Source organism: Muscardinus avellanarius (genome assembly GCF_963383645.1).
Source record: "Muscardinus avellanarius genome assembly, chromosome: 19".
Classification (NCBI taxonomy): Eukaryota; Metazoa; Chordata; class Mammalia; order Rodentia; family Gliridae; genus Muscardinus; species Muscardinus avellanarius.
Window position 1 is genome coordinate 29,809,643 of NC_137805.1, and position 21,603 is coordinate 29,831,245.

General features: G+C 53.6%; 1 protein-coding gene across 4 annotated transcripts in view; it reads left to right on the forward strand.

Annotated features, from left to right (window-relative positions):
* The window catches only part of NFATC2 (nuclear factor of activated T cells 2), a gene marked incomplete at both ends in the record, with an annotated part of 137,956 nt that overhangs the window by 21,365 nt on the left and 94,988 nt on the right, over nucleotides 1-21,603 (forward strand). For all 4 annotated transcript variants that reach the window (XM_080716864.1, XM_080716865.1, XM_080716862.1 and 1 more), the window contains 2 exons: nucleotides 15,501-16,527; nucleotides 21,037-21,208. In XM_080716864.1, coding sequence (XP_080572990.1) covers nucleotides 15,501-16,527; nucleotides 21,037-21,208 — 1,199 coding nt within the window. The remainder of the gene's footprint in view (nucleotides 1-15,500; nucleotides 16,528-21,036; nucleotides 21,209-21,603) is intronic.

Consider the following 21,603-nt stretch of genomic DNA (forward strand, 5'->3'; position numbering starts at 1 on the left):
CTGTCTCTGCCCCCCAAGCGGGGGGGGGGGGGGATTACAAGCGTGTGCGCAACCACGCCCGGCTGAGAGGCTGGCTTTGAACCTGCGCGATCCCCCTGTCTCCGCCCCCCAAGCGCGGGGATTACAAGTTTGTGCCACCACGTCGGGCGCCCTTCTTTAAATTTTGAAACAGGGTCTTGCTAAGTTGCTGAGGCTGGCCTCGAACCTCCTGTCTCAGCCTTCCAAGTACTGCAATCACAAGCCCGCGCCACCATGCCCAGCTGGTCTCCCGAGACTCTCTGACTTCCTAAGGTAGTAGGTTAACTAAATGTGAAATGCACTAGAAGTGGACACGGGTTCTTTTTCCTGGCTCTGCTCTAGAAATGTCCGGGCTGGGCCCGGACCTGTGAAGTCAGGCTCTGGGCTGAGAGTGGGGTTTGAGGAAGTAGCTGGGCCTTAGACACATGGGGTCCCGAGTTCCTGCCCTAGGCACACGGCCAGGTTGCCACCCCCAGAGCCCTGGGTCCCCGGTAGAGCTGCGTTCTCCGGGGATGTCCAGTGTGCACCTGGTGTGTTAGTTTCGTGCGCATCTAGCCCTTACAGGTACTCGGTACCTAAAACACTTTCACTACCCCTTAGTGGGAGTATACTTGTTACAAAACTTCCAGGCAGGCTCCGGTGGGCTCCCTGCCGCGGACACACGCCTTGCCCCGGCAGCGCTTCTCCTCAAGCAACCTTTGGTTGTGGAGGCCTCTGGCAGTCGGCAAGTCAGAAAACCAGGTCTCAAATCAGAAAATGCAGCCGGGCGTGGTGGCGCACGCTTGTCATCCCAGCATCCGGGAGGCTGAGACAGGAGGCTCGCCGTTCGAGGACAGCCTCAGCTACTTAGGCCTTTTGCAACTCAGTGAGACCTAGTTTCAAAATAAAGAATAAAAAATAGGGCTGGGGGTGTAGCTCAGAGGTAGACTGCTTCTGGATTCCATTCCCAGTACCACCAAAAAAAAAAAAAAAAAAAAAATCAGAAAATGCTGGCTCTGCACGCACCATGGTTGCTTTCTCCTTGGGTGGCCTTGGCTGAGCAGAGGCGCCTGGCACAGGCAGGTGCCATCAGTAGTTGCCGAGTAGGTGTATAAAGAACAGCGCGATTTCTCCCAGGCGGTACACGGGACCAGGCACGCGAGGCTGGTCCTCCCCGCCCTGGCTTTCGGGAGAGCTGGTCTCTGCTTGGGCTCGGGCGACTCCTGAGCCGCGGTCGCAGGTAGGCCAGGAACCAGGCTTGCTGGCTGCGGCTGAGTCGGCAGGGCAGCGAGGTGTCTGGCTCCAGGCCTGTTCAGTGCTGAGCTGCAGGATTCTCCCCTGCTTCTGCTCAGCCCCGGAACTCTGCGGGCCGCAGACACTTCCTTCCTTAATCGTCCAGATTTGGAGGCTGGGAGCTTCTCCCTGCAAAATCTCCTAGGTGTCCTACCCTGGCCCTGCAGGCTATCTGAGCCGGGCTGGAGGGGACCAGCCTGCAGATGCATCGTGCTGGGCACTCTGCGCCCCCTTCCCCCGCAAGGGACACCCTCCTCCTGGCACAGGAGACGGCCAGGACCGGGCCAGTGGGCGTTTGCTTTCTGCTGCTCGTGTCTAACTGAGCTCAGGGAATAAGGCAGGACCTGGATGCTGGGGGTTTTCGGGCCTGGTCACGGGCCCTCTGCTTCCCACCTGGTTCAGATCCCGATGCAAGGTCCCAAAGCCAGAGGAACAGCTTTGACTTCCCCCAGATACGCAAAAGTGAGATGGATGGGATGATTATCTCCTAACTGTTGGAGTATTCCACAGCGCCGATCCAAACAGGTCCTCCCCACTCCCACCCTCAAAATACTTGAGACACAATTCCAGATGTCATAATAGTAATAAATTGTTCATAGGTGTCTCCCAAAGATAAGGACTCTCGAGAGAAAACCAAACACAGCTGTCTTTCATTATCCTCAGGGGACCGGTTCCAGGACCACCGAAGTCCCTTGTATACAGTGGTATGGTATTTGCATAGAATCTATGCACATTCTCCTGTGCATTTGAGATTCTTTCTACATTGCTTAAAATACTTAATACAATGTAAATACTATGCAGATCTCTGTTACATGGCTTTCTTAAAGAATAAGGACAAGAAAACAATGTCTACATGTTTGGTACAAACATAAACACAATTTTCTTTTTCCCTGTGGTACTGGGGATTGAACCCAGGGGCGTTCTGCCTCTGAGCCACGCCCCCATCCCTATTTTATTTTTTGAATCAGGATCTCACTAAGTGAGGCTGGGCGCAAACTTGCGTCCTCCTGTCTCAGCCTCCCCTGTGCTGGAATTATAGCTGTGCTCCCCAATACCTGGTTCAGACATCCCTCCCCATCCCCCCCCCTGAAGTATTTTTTATCCATGGGTGGTCCAATCCACAAACGCAACAACAATGATACAGAGAAGCAAATGTACCATTATTAAACCTACAAATAATTACTCAATATCCGGTGTTCAGATTCTTCAAGTTCCTTTTTATAGTTAATTTGTTTGAACCAAGATCTAAATAGCACCCCTACACTCAGGTGGTCCCTGTGCCCACTGCATCTTCTCTCTTATAAAACCCCTCGCAGTCTGTTTCCTGCCACTTACTTATTGATAATGAAACAAGGTCGTTTGTTCTGGGCAGTTCTCCACACTCGGGCCTTTGCCTGTTGCATCCCCGGGATGTCTATTTATTTATTTATTTATTTATTTATTTATTTATTTATTTATTTGTGGTACTGGGGTTCCTGGAAGCCCTTCTACCTCCAGGCTACACTCCCAGACCTATTTTTACATTTTTTAAAATTTGGAAACAGGGTCTCCTAAGCCAGCACACGTAGCTGGCTTCGAACCTGCGCGATCCTCCTGTCTCTGCCTCCCAAGCGCGGGGTTACAAGCATGCGCCCCCACGCCCGGCATTGGGATGTCTTTTAACGTGTTGCCCTGACCCCTGCCTTTCGTATAGACTGGCATTTGGTTCTAAAGCAGCGCGCCTTGGACCATGGATGTTTTGTTTTTGTTTTCTTTCTGCCAAAGACACAGCCCAAGGTCAGAGTGTAACCTCCAAGCCGTCCAGGTGATTTGCTTTCCCTGAGTTGGCATCTGGGACCCTCCTACCTTCTAATCTGAGGATTTAGAAAGGAACTTTTTTTTTTTTTTTTCCAAGCGGGGCCTGTTTTAGTTAATAAAACACATTTCTACAAGCCAGCCCTTCCCCTGTGAATTTTAATTGAGTCACGCCTGGGTGAGCTTTCAAAAGGCAAGAAAGCAGCCTGCGAAGCGCAGGATTTGCGCAGGGCCTTATCAAAACAGACCTGCTTGGACGTGCTTGAAAAAAAAAAAAAAAAAAAAGCGGGAATGCGAAGCCAGGGGGAAATCCCGTCAAGTCTGAAATGGCCACGGTTGTGGCCGAGGCGAGGGTTTACCTGCCCCGGCCTCGGGAGGCGGGCGTGCAACTCTGGAATCTGCAGCCCAGGAGGAATGTCTTAATGACCAGGGGTTGGCAGGCCACCGCCGAGTTTGCCCGCCTCCCAGAACACAGCCCTGAAATGAAAGCCCTGGGCAAGGGGGGAGTATAAAGAAAGAACCCCCCAGTCAATTAGGTCTTAATTTTCAATCTCTACCCTGGCCAAGTGCTGCACGGGCCCCGCCGTCTCCAAGGGGAAGTTTCCACTTGGGTTTTAAGTTAGCTGCAAGAAAAGGTGGAAGGCAGCTTTTCGGGCTGGGCCCGGGGGTGGTGGGAATCAATTAGCGGTGGAGGACCAGGGAGGCCAGAGACCCTGTTGGCCACGCCCCTTCGGATGGCCCCGCCCCTCGCTGACCCGGCCCGCACTCGACTCCGCCCTCCACCTGGCCCCGCCCCCTCCTGCTGGTGGGCGTCGCTGCAGCGGGATTATCTATCTGAAGCCTATTTCTGGTCTGTTCTTCCGACCAGATCTTTTCTTCTCCTTCTGGTGAGGGAGCCACCCGAGACCCGTCAATGCAACGGAGTCTCCCTGGTCACCGCCAGAAATCTCCCGAGTAGCCCTTAAAACAGACCCAGCGCAGCAAGGTGGCTGGAGGAAGAACCGATGGGGCCTAGTCAGGCATGATGGCGCACACCGGCAACCCAGGACTTGGGGAGCTAAGACAGGAAGACCACAGGTCCGAGGCCCTCAGGCAGAAACTTAGTGAGACTCTGTTTCAAAATAAAATTGGGCCGGATGTGCAGTCCCAGTGCTTGGGAGGTTCGAGGTCAGCCCCAACAACACAGTGAGGCGCTCAGCAACCTAGTGAGACCTTGTTAAACAAAAATTTTATAAGGGCTGAAGGTATAGCTTGGAATGCCCCTGGGTTCAGTCCCTAATAACTACCCCCCAAGGTAGAACCCCCTGGGTTCAATTCCCAGTACCCCCCAAAACTGTAATTGTACATTCACACAATGCACACACCCCCCTGAAATGAAAAAGAAACAGCTCCTGCACGTGGTGTGGGTGAATTTCAGACTCAAGGTCGAGCCAAAGAAGCGAGGCGTACACATCCCGTGGGACTTGTTGATGTGACATTCGAGGCCAGTCGCGCCTGGGCGGGGCGGCCCAGCCTCCTGGGTGGAGCCTCAGGGGGCGGGGTGGGGGCTGGGCCTCCCGTGTCTCCAGGGATGGGATGTGAACAGCCCGAGATGTCCAGTGAGTGTGCATTTTACTGCAGATGAGCAACCCCTGGGTTTGAACCCCAGCTTTGCCTTGTTTTGTGACCTGGGGTTTTCCCTGCACCCCAAGGCCACCTCATCGAGAGGGGCCAGAGCATCTGCCCCGCAGGCGTGGTGTCAGCTGGGCAGAGGGGCAGTACTCGTGAAGATTGGCGTTAGATGTGTGTGGAGAGGAACATTCCTGAATTCTGGAAGGCCTGGGATGGGGTGAGACCCTGGGCCTGCCACATGGACACCTGGGCCCTGCTGCCCCATAGAAAGGCGACCTGGTCCTCGGGCGTGGCCCCCCCATGCTTGTGATCCCAATGGGCCGAGGACAGGAGGATGGCGGCCCTTCTCTGCAACACAAGACTCAGCAATCTAGTGAGACCCTGTTGCAAAATAAAATAATAAAATAGGGCTGGGGGTGTAGATCAGAGGCAGAATGCCCGGGTCCGATCCTCAGTACACACACACACACACACACACACACACGCACACACACACACACACGGCCCGTGTCCCTGGACTCCCGTCAGCCAGCGGGAGCGTCTCTTCTTGTGGGGACCTTGCCAGCCGCCAGTCTGCAGGGACCGGCCCTCCGTGTGTCTCGGGCGCCTGGCCTCGGGACAGCCCGGTGGTGACAAGCAGCTCCCTGTCCTCTCAGCAGACCACGCTCGAAGGGCACGGCTGCCAGGCTGCCACGTCCAGGCCGCTTTCCCAGTTGCTACGCGCGGGCCAGACAGGAGGGTGGACGCCTGCTCCCCTCCTGGACCTGACTGATCCAGCTGGAATTTCTCACCTTTCAGTCTGAGTCTCCAAGTGAAGGGCGGGACCAGTGTCTCTGTCCTTCCCAGCACACGTGACTCACTGATGGGGAATCCAGTCGCTGCGGTGGGCTAGGAGCAGGCAGGGCAGCGGCGGCGGGAGTTTGTTGAGTGTCACACTTGTGTCTTGAAGGTACCTGGCTGTTCCTTCCTTCCTCTCCTCCCTCCCTCTCTCTTTCTTTTTGGAGATAGAACTCAGGGGTATTCTACCCCCAAGCTACACTCTAGCCCTTTTTATTTTGAAACAGCGTCTCACTAAGTTGTGGAGGGCCTCATAAGTTACTGAAGCTGGCCTTGAACCTGTGATCCTCCTGTCTCAGCCTCCCAAATTCTGAGATTATAGTCATGCCCCACCACACCTGGATACCCCGGCCGTTTTTAACTATTTAAAAATTAATTATTAATTAATTATTGGCATTGGGGATCGAACCCAAGGGCATTTTGCCTCTGAGCTACACCCCCAGCCCTATTTTATTTTTATTTTGAAATAGGGTCTCACTAAGCTGCTGATGCTGGCCACAAACCTGTAATCCTCCGGTCTCAGCCTCTCAAGTACTGGGATTACAGCCGTGCACCCCTTCCCTTGGCTAACCAGTGGTTTTTGCAAGTTGTGCAGTCCAGCCAGACAGGAACCTGTCCGCCTTCCTTCTCCCATGATCCCTTTGGTCCCAGATGTGCGGGCGGCAGGATCCTCCCCCCACCGACTCCCCTTTCCCCGGCTGCCACTCTGCGGTGCCAGGTGGTGGCATCCTTAACGTTGCCATGGTGACAGACTGTAATGTTTCGAGCCAGGGCTGGGGCTGCACACCACCTCCCGTGTGAGCCTCGTGGGGTGGTCGTCGGGGCACCCTGGACAGGGACTGTGAAATAGAAGCCTTGTTCAATCTGAGGGGCGCCCCCTCCAGTCCATGCCCTGGCTCCCCCCTCAAGTCCCCCAAGCCCCCAAACGCCCTTCCAGTCTGCCCCTCCCCCAGAGGCCGCTGCCTCTGGCAGGTTCCCTATTGGGGTTTCTATTTCGGTCAGTCTGTTCTGGTTCCCAAAAATTCCACCCACCGGTACCTCCAGACAGAGGGGACGACCCCTCGCTCTTCCTTTTTCAAAAGCATCTGGCCGTGGGCGGCCATTGAAGCCCGTCTGGGACTTGCCCGGGTCTGGGCACCAGGCCCACGGGAGGAACCAGGAGGAGAGCCCGGCGGCCTGGGCCCCAGTGTGAATTTTAAAATAACCTTTGACTCAATGCCGGGACACATCCAGGGGCTGAGAGCATTTCAGAAAGAGAGGAGTCGGTGTCTTAGGTGGTTAGGGGCGGCTCCTGCCCGCAGAGCCCTTTCTGTTCCTGGGGAACCTGGTTTCTCGGAGCTGGGGGCAGGACTCCGGTGTCGGCAAACAGCCTTCTGTTGAGAAGTGGGCTGTTGAGAAGCAGGCGGCCTGCACCGAGTCCTGGCTCAGCCGCTTAGAAGCTGTGTGGCGCAGACAAAACACTCACCCTCTCTGAGTGGATTTCCCATCCTTATAAAGTGGAGAAACTAGATATACTACCTGCTTCACAGGGCTCTTGCGAGGAAAAAACATTAATAATGCGACCTGAGTCCGGCGGCCGTTGGTATAAGATGAACGGGACAGGTGTGTTCACGGTGACCACTTCTTCTTTTTTTTTTGGTGGTACTGGGGTTCCTGGAAGCCCTTCTTCCTCTGGGCTACACTCCCAGACCTATTTTATATTTTTGAAACAGGGTCTCTTACGCCAGCACGGCTGGCTTCGAACCTGCGCGATCCTCCTGTCTCTGCCTCCCAAGCGCGGGGATTACAAGCGTGTGCCACCACGCCCGGCACACGGTGACCACTTCTGTTATTGCAAGTAGGTAACTGAGTCACCAACACTTTAGTACACTTAGTGGGTCCGCGCCCAGATAGCTGGGCAGAATTTGCAAGGAAAAGCAGACTCCCCAAGTGCTGACACCAATCCACTTACTTTTTACAAATTTTTCCCCCCTTTTTTTTTTTTTTGGTGGTACTGGGGATGGAACCCTTCTACCTCCGGGCTACACTCCCAGACCTATTTTATATTTTTATTTGGAAACAGGGTCTCCTAAGCCAGCGCGGCTGGCTTCGAACCTGAGCGATCCTCCTGTCTCCGCCTCCCAAGGGAGGGGATGACAAGCGTGCCCACCACGCCCGGCCTCTTTTTTTTTTTAATGCCTTGAAGAGATGGAAGGAGGGCTGGTGTGACAGCGTGTGTCAGTGTACTGGGACAGCAGAGAAAGGCTGGATTTGCACTTCCTGGACCTTTCTTTCAACTGCAGTAATAAAAGCAGGGCACCTGATGCCTTTTTTTCCCTTCTTCCCCTCTCCCCTGGGGCTTTGGGAGACTTTGTGGGGTCACAGAAACGGGCCACATCTTGATTGCGGGGCAGTAATGAGGGTGTTTAACACTTGACCCGATGCACCAAGCTCTGGGCTCAGCATCCGCCCCCGTATGTGAGTTAGGCTCAATAAAAACAGAAGTCGGGCAGCGGAGGGGTTCGCCTGGGGCTCAGGAGTCTTGGCTGGCTACCGTGTCTTGCTTGAATGCAGGAATTTTTGTTTTCATTGAATTTTTACCCCACCTTCTATTTCTGAAAGTGACGTTGATTTTCCATCTATGGCAGAGGGAGGGGTAAAGTTTCCTTTTAAGATTAAAAAAAAAAAAGTTACAAGCATGGTGGTGCCCACTTGTCATTCCAGTACTTGGGACACTGAGACAGGAGGACTGTGGGTTCGAGGCCAGCCTCAGCCACGTAGTGAGACTCTCCGCAGTTGAATGAGACCCTTGGTTTAAAATTACAAAAATAAAAAATAAAAAATAAAAAGGGCTAGGGGTGAAGCTCAGAGGTAGAATGCTCCTGGGTTCAGTCCTCAGTACTAAGAAGAAAAAAAAAAGTGAGTGAATTTAAACAGAAATATTAAGTAAACAGCCGGGCGTGGTGGCGCACGCTTGTAATCCCCGCGCTTGGGAGGCAGAGACAGGAGGATCGCGCAGGTTCGAAGCCAGCCGCGTGCGCTGGCTTAGGAGACCCTGTTTCTAAATAAAAATATAAAAATAGGTCTGGGAGTGTAGCCCGGAGGTATAAGGGCTTCCAGGAACCCCAGTACCACCAAAAAAAGAAAGAAAAAAAAAGAAAGAAATATTAAGTAAACGATACCTACTGGTAACTCGAGACAGAACAAAGACCGTGCTAGGGGTCAGAGCAGCCAGGTTTAGAGGAACCCGGCGAGTTCTTGTCTACGGGGAGCGAAGAGTGACACCGCAGACCTCAGGGAGGGGAGTAAAAGGTTTATTGGAAGCAGCAGGGAATGGGGAGAGAGTGGCTGAACACCCCAAAGGGGCTGGAACTCTGGGTCCAGCAGCTGCCTTCAGGACAATACTTGAGAGTAGCCCAAGCCAAATTGCCTTCAGGAGCAGGCTGCTTTCTTCCAGAGTCCATGCGATCTGCCAGAAGGGAATAGAGAAAAGTGGCCGAACACCCCATAGGGGCGGTCAGAACTCCGGGGTTCAGTAGCTGCCTTCAGGGTCAAGTGCCCATCAGTTGGAAACTACTTTCTCCCAGAGTCCACGCGATCTGCCAGAAAAGAGGTGCAGGTCACCCCTAGGGGCCTGGCCAGCCATGATGTCCAGCAGAGGCCTTCAGGTCACTACTCGAGAGTCGCCCGAGCCACGTGCCTTCAGATGTACTCTGCCTTCTCTCAGGGCCAACACGACCTGTGAGAGAGAGAGAAGAGCTCCCCAAAAGGGGAGGGGGTCCCGAGAGGGAAAGTCCTCAATATTTCCTCCGGTCAGGCAAGGTCTGACCCGCTTGCAAGTCCGCTTTTGGTTAGGGTGACTTTTGGGATTCCAAGGAGAATTTGCATAGGGCATTTGCAAGTCCTTTGAAGGGTCTCATCTCCTTGCATTCAGTAGGAGTGTCCCCTTGCTCTGTGCTGGCTCCTGGGTTTGTTGATTAGTAAACAGATGGCTTTGTGAAGCTCTGGCCTTCTTATCTCTGAGCCTTTGGAGTTTCAGGCATTTGTCGCCCCTCAGGAAACTCAGGAAATTAACTTTTTTCTACCAAGGCCTTTTCCCTATCTGCCTATTTCCTTTCTATCTCCTCATGGCTCGGAGAGACAGATGTGTGCTTGGCCAGCTGTTGTTTCCACAGACAGAGTGAGAAATCTCAGCTACTTAAAGAAATATTTTAATGATGGGCCGTTTGTGATTCCCCAGAGGACCAAGGTAGGTGGTTCTTAATTCCCCCGCACGTTCCCTGCTTGCTGATAGACCAGCTGAGTGCTGGGACGAGAGAAGGCTGCTTGAGTCCGTTAGAACCCGAGCCAGTGTTTTCACGGGTAGATACTTAGTAAAGCGGGGCTCCTGGGGTTCCGGGAGCCTCGGCAGGCGTGCTTCTGATAAGCTGCCAGGGAGTTTTTCTGATAAGGCCAGATTTTCTGCTGAGACTTTTCCTCCTGCTTGGTTTTGCTTGTTTGCAGAGCAACGAATTCTCAGACTGTTGTTTGACATGGATTTGATGTGGATTTCCCCCTAGGTTAAAAGAATTCATGTTCTGGCCTGGCACAGGGTTATAACCCCAGTACTTGGGTTGAGAGGCTCAGTTGGAAGGACCGTGGGTTGGAGGACAACCTCAGCAACTTAACGAGACCCTATTTTTAAGGAAAAAAAATAAAATAAGATAGGAGTGTAGGCTGTGCGTGGTGGCGCACGCTTGTAATCCCCGCACGTGGGAGGCCGAGACGGGAGGATTGTGGTTTGTGGCCAGTCTCAGCTACTTGGTGAGGCCCTTTGCAACTCAGTGAGACCCCGTTTCAAAATAAAGAATAAAAAAAAGGGCAGGGGGTGTAGCTTAGAGGTAGAATGCCCCTGGCTTCCATCCCTAGTATCGTAAAAAAAAAAAAAAAAAGAAAAGAAAGAAAAAGGATTGGGGTGTAGCTGAAAGGTAGACTGTTCCTTGGTTCAATCCCCAATAACACACACGTGCATACGCACACACACAATGCATTCTCTGTTACTTGCTAGGAAGTGTGTGTGTGTGTGTGTGTGTGTGTGTGTGTGCGCGAGTGTGGGCACCTGCATGTACAATTTACCCTGGCTGCGATTTTGCAAGAACTTAAAGGCTTCCAAGCCAGAAGCGAGCGACCGTGGCGACGTCTCGCTGCTCAGTCATAACTGAGGGGCAGAGGCCCTGAGCGAGCGGCCGGGCGACTCTCCCAAAGCCGCGCAGCTGTGAGCGTCAGGGCAGGAGCCGAATCTCAGTTTCCTGCCTTGGAAACCAGGGTTTTGTAGCCCCAACCAAGAGCTCTGCCCCTCGCTCGTCTCCCAACCTATAAAATAACATTTTAAAAGTGTTTGGGGAATGCTATTTCTCTTCGGTACATAACAGAGGCATTGAAAAGTCTCCTCTCTGCCAGGCCGCTGCCCCCTTAGTTGCTGGCCGCCTCTTCCTGGGAGAGGCCACGGTCACCTGTGACTTCCAGAAGACTGGGCATCCTTGCACTGTGGGCACACATGTGCGTGTATGTATACATTTTCTCACACACCCCTTTTGTACTATGGGCGCCGGTTTCATCTTGCTTTTCTTAACACTATTTTTTATATATATTTTTGCGATACTGGGGATGGAACCCAGGGGCATTCTACCTCCATGCTACACCCCCAGCCCTATTTTTTATTCTTTATTTTGAAACAGGGTCTCACTGACTTGCAAGGGGCCTCATTATGTAGCTGAGGCTGTCCTCGAACCGCAATCCTCCTGTCTCAGACTCCCAGATGCTGGGATTACAAGCGTGCGCCACCGCGCCCGGCTCTTCCTTTAACTCCATCAGTGCAGGAGGAGTTTCTTCCAGCCATTGTATGAATGAGCCAGAGTTGAACCCATCCCCAATTGATGGGTCTTAGGTTGCTTCCAGTCTTGGAGCTAGTTTCCTTCCTTCCTTCTTTCTTTCTTTCTTTCTTTCTTTCTTTCTTTCTTTCTTTCTTTCCTCTGTCTTTCTCTAGTACTGGCAATTTAACCCATGCACCTTCTACCTCTGAGCTGTCCCAATCCTATTTTATTTTATTTTATTATTTTGGAACATGGTCTCACTAAGTTGCCGAGGGCCTCAAAAGTCGCTGAGGCTGGCTGCGAACCCGCAACCCTCCCAACACTGGGACTGCGGACACAACGCCTGGCCGTGCAGTAACTGTCCTTGTGCGCACTTTGTTTTGCACAGATAAGAGTCCCCGCAGGACGCACTTCTAAAGGTGGCATGTCTTGGTGTCAGGGTGCCTGTGTTTGGGGTTTTGATATTACAAAGCTGCCCTCTTTAGAGGTTACACCCTTCTGTCTTTTGGCTTGGCGATCTACATCTCTGAGGACTAGTTTAATAGTTCTCATAGACCTTTCTTAACTTGCGTTAGTCATCCAACCCGTCCAAAGATCTTGTTTGTTTGTTTGTTTGTTTTGAGCACCTGCCTGTGGCAGGTCCCATCCGGCTGCTTGAGATACAGTATAGAGCCAGAGTCCTCGTGGGGTTTACTGACCCAGTGGAGGGTGGCAGGCTGTAGTTAGATAACTCTTCCTTACATTTTTGGAATTGCAAGAAGCACAGGGATCCAAGGAGGGGTCTGGGCTGGCCACGGAGGTCAGAAAGCCTCTTGGGGTTGGTGCACTTCTGCTGAGCTCGTGGTGTGAGCAGGCTTCAGCCTCATAGAGAGAGGGCTCTTGAGGGGGGAAAAGAAAAATGCAAAGGCCCCGGGGCAGGAAGGAACCAGGTGTTTTCCTTAAGCCCCAGTTTGGCTGGAGGCAAGAGAGGGGAGTGGTGGGAGAAGAGGCAGGTGGCCTGGGCCAGGCTGAAATCATTGTTCTTTACCTGGAGATCCCTCGGGGGTAGATAGCCAGCCAGTTAGGGTGCTCATGAAGCGCCATGGAGATCAGCTGAGCTGGACCACGCTTCCTCCAGGGTGGCCCCAAAAGGGCACAAGGATTGGGGACCACCTTGAGTGTCCAGGCTGTCTGTCCTGGCAGGAGCCGCTGGGGAGAAAGAGACCCCATTTCTGGCTGGTTGAGACCCCTTCATTTCTCTTTCTTTCTTTCTTTCTTTCTTCCTTTCTTTCTTGTACTGGGATGGAACCAGGGCCCTGTGTTTGCTAGGCAAATGTCCTACCAGTGAGCCCCATCTCCATCCATGCTTATTTCTTCTCTCAGCTACTCAACAATGTGTGAGGAGGGCCTAACATGCCAAGCCCTATGGCAGGTACATGGCCCCCGGTGCTCAGCCGTGTAGACACAGATCCAGCTGCCAGAGCTTTGAGCCTGGGGCAGTTGTGACCTTCCATGAAGGGCCAGAGGGTAAGCAGTTCAGGCTTTGAGGCCAGTGCCGTCTCTGCTGCTGTAGTGAAAAAAACAAGCCCTGGGTGAAGAAATAGGCATGGTGTGTTCCAATAAAACTTTATTGACAAACACAGCCCAAGGGCTGAGTTTGTCCCCTGGCCTCAGCTTCCCCACCCTGGCTCAGCGGGATGAGTTCTCTGACTGGTGTCTGATGTAACGAGAGGTGGCGGCCGGCGCCGATGGAGAAGAGCAGGCCAGGGAAGGGGTGCAGCAGGCAGTTCAGGGGGCCAGTCTGAGGAGATGAGGGGGTCAGGGAAGAACGCGCCGGAGGCCAAAGAGGCAGGTGTTCTGGAAACACAGTGCAGTACCAGTGGGCTCCTGCTGGTCAGCATGGGGGGAGTGGGGACAGGTGGGCGGTGAGGCCGGCTGGGGCAGGGGCAGGCCGTGTATGGCCTCAGGTTCCTGCTAAGGGGCGGGAGGGGCTCTGGAGCGGGCATTGCAGAAGCCCCCGCATGGCTGGACTTGGTGGCGTACGCCCGGAATCCCAGTACTTGGGAGGGGCTGAGTCAGGAGGATTGCAGGTTTGAGGCCAGCCTTAGCAGTTTAGAGAGCCCCTCCGCAACCTAGAGTCTGTTTCAAAATAATAATAATAATAAAAAAAATACGGCTGAGGGTATAGTTTAGAGGTAGAATGCCCCTGAGTTCAGTCTCCAGTAACACAAACACACACACACACACACACACACACACACACACACACACGCACACGCACACGAATGAGGAGGAGGGAGAGAAGGAAGAGGAGGGAGAGGAGGAGGGAGAGGAGGAGGCGGCCCCTGCATGGAGGCAGCTCGGGTGGGTGGGTGGGGCCTTGGGCCAGGGCAGACACAGAGGACAGTGAGACATTAGCAGTGGGCTGGGAGGTGGTCACTGGAGCACCGTGGACCTGCTGACCTCGGGGTGCGAGGGAAGAGTCCCGGCTGACCCGGCCCTGATGGAGTGGGCTGGGCAGTGACTGTCACCTTGTTAGTTCATAGGACATTCTGACCTGAGCGTCTGTGGCCCAATATGGAGGTTGGCTAGGCAGGGTGCCTGCCAAGGAGGGCGCCCTGGGGTGGGGTGCCGCAGGGTCCTCAGGCGACCCGTGTGGAGTGATCCTCTGAGCCCCCTGCCTGCGGGTCCTTCTGAGGTGGTTGCCGAAGCCGGAGGAAGAGGGCCACGGTTAAAGAAGAGCTTCAGCCCAGCATAGTCGCAGCACCTGGGAGACGGAGGCAGGAGGATTGCGGGTTGGAGGGCAGCCTCAGCACTTGGCAAGGCTTCCTGCAGCTTAGTGAGACTGTCTCAAAATTAAAAATAATAAGCTGGGCGTGGTGGCGCACGCTTGCAATCCCAGCATTTGGGAGGCTGAGATGGGGGAATAGCGGTTCAAGGGCCAGCCTCAGCTACCTAGTGAGGTCCTCTGCAACTTAGTGAAACCCTGTTTCAAAATAAAGTATCAAAAATAGAGTTGGGGGTATAGCTTGGAGGTAGAATGCCCCTGGGTTCCATCCCCAGTACCCCCCCCCACACACACAAATTAAATATAATAACAAAGGGCTGGGTATATAGCTCAGTAGTAGAGTGCCCTGGGTTCTATCCCAATCCCCGGGTTTTTTTTTTGTTTTTGTTTTTTTTTGTTTTGTTTTGGTACTGGGGTTGGAACCCAGGGGCATTCTACCTCTGAGCTCTGTCCTCAGCCCTATTTTTTTATTCTTTATTTTGAAACAGGGTCTCACTGAGTTGCAAAGGGCCTCACTAAGTAGCTGAGGCTGGCTGCGAACTGGGATCCTCCTGTCTCAGCCTCCCAAATGCTGGGATTCCAAGCGTGCACCACCATGCCCAGCTAATCCCCTAGGGTTTGAAAAAGAGCTTGGACCATCCTGTGGCCCCTTGTTTTAACGGGTCAGGGACTCGCTGTGGCCGTGGCCCTGCCTTTGGGGGCCCAGGGGCAGGATTTCTAAGCCTAATTTAATTCCATGTCATTGGTGAGTCCCCTCCCCTCTCGGGGCCTCATCTGTGAAAAGTGCCCAGCATCTGAATTAAGCTGCTTCTTACACGTGGGCGTGACCTCCTAGGTTGAGGCGCAGAGCTCCATGGGGCGCCGGGGCCTGTGCCGAACCCCGTGTCCATCCCTGCCACACGCGCGGGATGGCGAGCGTAGGCCAGTGTTTCTCCAACTTGCGGGTCACGGCCCGCTCTTGGGACAGGAAATCCGTCTTGTGGGTTGTGACACCGAAACAGCCCCAGGTGGGAGGGAGGCCGGAGCGCATGCTCTGTGGCGGGGCGGGTGTCAGTTCAGAGAGTTAGAACAGGCGGTGTGGACTGGGTTCCGGCTCCATTGAAGCCTCGGCCCGCTGACCGCAGCCCAGCCCGCGTCCAGCCCTCGCCGCCGTGATCGCGCCTCTGCTCTAGTCTCTTGGAGGAGGAGCTCGGGATCCGGAGGCCTCTCGTCCTCCCGTCCTCCCGGCAGGGCCGGCGGGGCAGGCGTGGGTCTGGCGCAGTGGGGACCTCACAGACACAGTGGAAGGAGAGGCTTGTGATTGTTCTGCAGCCGACTGACTTCTGTTTTAGAGGCTTATAAGATCCTCCCTCCCTCCCTTCTCTTTCCAGAAGAACCGAATGCACATAAGCTCGTCAACCCACCCTCCGGACTCGCATACCCCGATGATGTCCTGGACTATGGCCTCAAGCCATACGGCCCCCTGGCCAGCTTCGCTGGCGAGCCCCCCGGCCGATTCGGAGAGCCCGATAGGGTAGGGCCCCAGAGCTTTCTGAGCCCGGCCAAGCCAGCGGGCGCCTCGGGCCTGAGCCCCAGAATCGAGATCACTCCGTCCCACGAACTGATGCAGGCAGGGGGCCCCCTCCACGGGAGGGACGCCGGCCTCCTGCCGCAGCCGCCGGCCGCAGCGGGCATGGCCGCCAGCCCGCGGTTCACGCTGCCCGTGCCCGGCTTCGAGGGCTACCGCGAGCCGCTTTGCTTGAGCCCCGCTAGCAGCGGCTCCTCTGCCAGCTTCGTGTCTGACACCTCTCCCTACACCTCGCCCTGCGTCTCGCCCAATAATGGCGGGCCCGACGACCTGTGTCCCCAGTTTCAAAACATCCCTGCTCATTATTCCCCCAGAACCTCGCCAATAATGTCACCTCGAACCAGCCTCACCGAGGACAGCTGCCTGGGCCGCCACTCGCCCGTGCCCCGTCCGGCCTCCCGCTCCTCGTCGCCCGGTGCCAAGCGGAGGCATTCCTGTGCAGAGGCCTCGGTGGCCCCGCGGCCCGGAGCCTCGCCCCAGCGCTCCCGGAGCCCCTCGCCACAGCCTCCATCTCAGGCGGCCCCCCAGGACCACGGTGCCCCCGCCGGGTACCCCGCCGCGGCTGACTCTGCGGTCCTCATGGATGCCCTGAGCAGCCTCCCCACGGACTCGCCCTGCGGGATCCCCCCCAAGATGTGGAAGACCAGCCCCGACCCGGCGCCCGTGTCTGCCGCCCCGGCCAAGGCCGGCCTGCCGCGGCACCTCTACCCGGCCGTGGAGTTCCTGGGGCCCTGCGAGCAGGAGGAACGGAGGAACTCGGTCCCCGAGTCCATCTTGCTGGTGCCGCCAACGTGGCCCAAGCAGCTGGTGCCGGCTATCCCCATCTGCAGGTGAGCGGGCTCGGTGGAAGGGGTGGCTTTCTGGCCTTGAGTCTGGATTTAAACCCAGGCTTCACGCCCATGGGCTGTGAAAGCCCGAGAAGGATGTTGACCGTCCCAAGCCACGATTTCCTCATCTGCGCGGTGGGTGTAATTAGTGTGCCTGACTTGCCAGGTGGATTTTCGGAGAGTTCATCCATTTATTCATTTATTCACTCCACAAGAGTTTATGAAACACTACTACACACCAGACTCTGTTAGGGACTGGGCAGATGGGTGGTGGACTAAACAGGCCTAAATTTCTGGCCTTTATGGAGCAGACAGTCTGCTAAGTCCAACGTGAGCCTTGCTAGGTAAAATCCACCTCACCAGAAGGGAATCGGGGCAGCTACTATGTGCCCCAGTGGGAGGCCCCGAGATAAAAGTAAAACGCATATGCCACACTCCTCAGGGAGCTTAGGGTCTTGGCCGGCTGGAGAGGTGGATAGAGAGGGCATCATGCAGGCTCCGGAGTCTCTGAGGACTGAATTTGGGTCTCAGCCCTGCTACTGTGTAATCATGGGCATCTCCGTCCTGCCGTTCTGGGCCTGTGCCTGTGGCAGACACTGCTAATCGATCAGGACTCTTTCTCAGTGAGTACCATTTTGGTGGCCGGGGCAGGCATTACTAATCAATCAACCCCCACTCCTGGTTTTTTCTTTTTTTGTGTGTGTAATTGTTGTTTGTTTTAATCAAGCACCTTTCTGGGCTTGGTCCATTCCCTGTAAGATGAAGATAATAATAGTACCTACCTCATAGTGGGTTTTTTTTTTTTCCCCAAAGATTAGAGAACATGACATAGGTCAAACTCTTGGCAGAGAACCCACACCAAATAAGAGCCTAAGAAAGGAATGCAGATGTTATCGTGGGGGAGTATTATTCGTCTAGGGGAAGCACTTTAGGGTCTTCCTCTTATGGGGGAAGCCCTTCTAACAGCTCCTCACCCAAAAGCCTTGTGCTAGGAGATGGTGCTCACAGTAGCCCTTAGAGTAATGGCGGCGACACTGGGACACGACGCTTAGGGGCACTTGTAAGGACCTGTGTGTGTCACCTCACGCTGTTCTCGCGTGAGCCTGGCTTGACATCGCTGGGCGCTATATCATTCGGATGATAAAAAAAAAAAGGAGGTGACAGGCCAGGGCAGATGTGTCCCGTCCGCCATGTCGGATGCAGAACTGGGGAGGGGGGGCATGTGTGTGCTCCCACCGCTGTCCCTGTGCTGTCCAAACTGTTTTGCTTTAGTCAATTGGAGGCCCCCCACCCCCAAAAAAAATACCCACAGAATAAAACACTGAGTTGAATACCAAAGCGGCTGGAGGCAGAGCTCAGGGAAGCCTCCCGAAGACGCGTATTTCAGAGCTGGGTTTTGTCGTTTCTTTTTATTTCTTTTTTGCGGTGCTAACCCAGGCGTCAAGCCAGGCTAGGCAAATGCTCTATTGCGGGGCCACAGCTCCCTGATACAGCTTTGATAGGTGTGGGCGTGAGAGTATCCAGGGGCCCCCACGCCAGACAATAACAGACCATAGGAGGCATCCAGTGGCCGTCCTCCAAAACGGGTCTGACAACACCAGTGGGCCACGTGGAGTTTCTTAAAACAGAGTAAGGGGTATCCTCGTGCAGGCCTTCTCAGAGCCTTTACTACGGGCAGAATGATGTGCGTGGTGGTGAAGACCCTTTGTCTATCCCATTCTGAGGCCTGTTGTGAGCTGCCACAGCCCATCTTCGGCAGTGCCGATCACGGCCACCCCTGCTACGGGCTGAGAGGTCTGGACTTGGACAGACGAGGACAAACCTACGGTGGTCAGTCAGCTAATGACCAGAGTGGGAACTAGAAGCCGGGATTCCTGGCTCTTCATTCTTCCTGCGACAGACAGATCAGTCTCCAAACCACAATTTTATCTAATGGTGGAGAGGACCGGGGAGGAACATTGATATAAAATATGATCATGACCGGTCTGAGACGTTACTGTTTGTCAGATCTGGACCTCGCTCTTCGGCAGCTTGACCTCAGAGGTTCTGAGCGTTAGGTCCTTTGGTGCTTGGCGGGTGCCAGTCTGTGCCAGCCCATGAGACATTTGCAAAAGTTTTCTGTGAGGTTGAGAGAATGGGGCATTCAGGGAAACCTCACGGTGACGTGTATTTCCGCCGAGGAAGGCCCAGGGGAGGCTGGAATTCAGACGTAAGCTTTCAGGCTGGCTCCATGGTCTAATTCTTGAGATTGTATTTATTTCAGCATCAAATACCTGTTTTAGAACCAAGAAAAGTTATAACTTGGGAGATATCGCACCAATTATTCAATTCACTAACATTTTTTTTTTGATGCTTTAAGAGCTATTAATACAGGTCGGGTGTGGTGGTGCACTCCTGTAATCCCAGTACTTGGGAGGCTGAGACTAGAGGGTCTCCGGTTCAAGGCCAGCCTTGGCTATCTTGTGAGAGTCAGCATCCTAGGGAGACCCTGTTTCAAAATTAAAAAAAAAAATAGCCAGGGGTATAGCTCAGAGGTAGAATGCCACTGGGTTCAATTCCTGGTACCATAAAAAAAAAAAAAAAAGATACTAATACAGGGATATAGTGATTTTTGGGGGTCTTATTTTACAAACTTAAGAAATTCCAGCTTGCATGAGGGAGAGTAGTCAACACTCAAAGCACTTCCGTTCCAGGTAGAAGAAGCGTGGAGCCTTGTAGTTTTGTCACCAAGGTAGAAATAAAGGAGCTTTGGACGCCCTGAGACCTCTGGGCAGGGAAGCTCGGGACAGTCTGCCTGGCTAGGAGGGATGGGAGTTTCTGGCACAGCCAAGGATAGTACTGAGGTGCATCGTGTGTTTACCTTGGACTCTGGCACCCAGAGAGTCGACAGGCAGGCCGCTCCCACCTCTGCCTTTCTTATCTCTGTTCCTCGGATGGTAGAGAAGGGATGGAATGGGTTCAGGTGCTTGACTAGACCTGGTCGTTAATGTGAGCTTCTCGCAGCCCCAAGGGAAGTGGAAGAGAACGCTCTGGTTGGATTTAGGAGCTCTGGCCTGGGTGAAAAAGCAGAGCCCCAGCCGGGCATGGTGGCGCACACTTGTAATCCCCGCGCTTGGGAGGCTGAGACAGGAGGATCACACAGGTTCGAAGCCAGCCTCAGCTACTTAGTGAGGCTCTCAGCAACTTAGCGAGACCCTGTTTCCAAATAAAATATAAAATAGGTCTGGGGGTATAGCCCGGAGATAGAAAACCCCCTGGGTTCCACCCCCAGTACCACCAACACCCCCCAATAAAAAGCAAAAGCAGAGCCCAGCATTCTCAGTGTCACAGCTACTGAATATACAGGCTTCTGTGGACAATAAAGATGCCCATTCATTCATTCACAGGCCCTTCCTCCCATCCACTCATCTTCCCATCCCCCCCGAATACTCACCGCAGACTCAGAAATGTCAGGTGTGGTGCTGGAGTCATTGCATAAATGAGATTGTCTTGACTTCTTTTTTCTGTGTGTGTGGTATTGGGGATTGAACTCAGGGACATTCTGCCCCTGAGCTACACCCCAGCCCTGTTTTGTTTTTTATTTTGCAGCGAGGTCTTGCTGAGTTGCTGAGGGCCTTGCTAACTTCTTGAGGGCCTCGAACCCGCAGTTCTCCTGTCTCAGCAGCCCAAGTACTGGGATGGCAGGCATGTGCCACCAATCCTGGCTCAGATGTGCTTTTAATTAAGAACATCAGGCGTAGAAATAAGAGCCGCAGGGACGCTCAGATGTGGCCTGGTGTTATTTGCCACACAGTTTCAAGAGATGATGAACAAGAGAGAAGTTCTTGCTTTAAGTCCCAGGGCACGTTAGTGAAATCTCCTGATACCCACGGCAGTATTCCTTCTCCCACGCGAACCCTTCGGAAAAGAGGAATGTCCTTCGAAAAGGGTGTTTGTGAGAGGTGAAAGGGTGCTGCTCTTTAAAATTCCCAGAGGAGTAGTTACAGTAGTTAGAAACTTGCTAGAACTAAAAGACAATCAAATCAGCTTAAGAAATCACATTAATCACATTAAGAAATGACGCTCCATCTTGAAGGAAGAAGCTAAGCAAGAGATCTCCCTCAGCCAGGCACGATGGTGCACACCTATGATCCCAGTACTTGGGGAGCTGGGATAGGGCTGCAGGTGTGAGGCCAGCCTCAGCAATATAATGAGACTCTCAGCCACCTCGCAAGACCCTGTTTCAGAATGAAAAATATAAAGGGCTGGGGGTGTAGCTCAGAAGTACAACACCTCCGGATTCAATCCCTAAGATGACAAAAAATAAAAATAAAAAAGATCTCTCTACCTTGCAAAGCCCTCTGTTGTCCTGTCTGAGCAATCTGTAGCCACAAATTACCCCTCAAATCCCGTCTTTTATTCGGATCACACGAGACACAGTTTTCTAAAAAGGGGCCATTTACGTTTAGTGTACAGAGCAATCGGTTCTGGTTTGCTGTGTAGATGACTGACCCGCTTTCTTTCTCCCTCCAGCATTCCCATGACTGCATCCCTCCCTCCCCTGGAGTGGCCGCTCTCTGGCCAGTCGGGCTCCTACGAGCTGCGGATCGAGGTGCAGCCCAAGCCACATCACCGGGCCCACTACGAGACAGAGGGCAGCCGGGGGGCCGTCAAAGCCCCCACGGGAGGCCACCCTGTGGTCCAGGTATGGGCTTGGGTTTTCTGGTTTTTGTGTTTTGTGTTCTTTGCCTAGTGTTTGACTTCCGTAAGCCAGCGCTTGTTGATTATGCAGAGGTCGGAGTCTCGGCTTCTTACTCCTTTGAGGGCTGAGAAGTTTGAGGCTGAATTAGTATCTGAAGTTCAGCTGGCTCGCGCAGGCCTGAAAAGGAACTCCCCTTGAGCCAGAGGTGGATGAAAACGATAACCATGTGCACAATTATTCTTCCCTTTTCTGTGTGAACAGGAAACTGGTAGAATTTTCTGAAGCCATCAAGTCTATCAAGGGGGGGGGCATTTTATGCTTGTAAAATACACAAAAGTAAGAAAGTATGCATTATAAAATTACCTAAAATGACTGTTATTAGTATTTAGGTATATTTA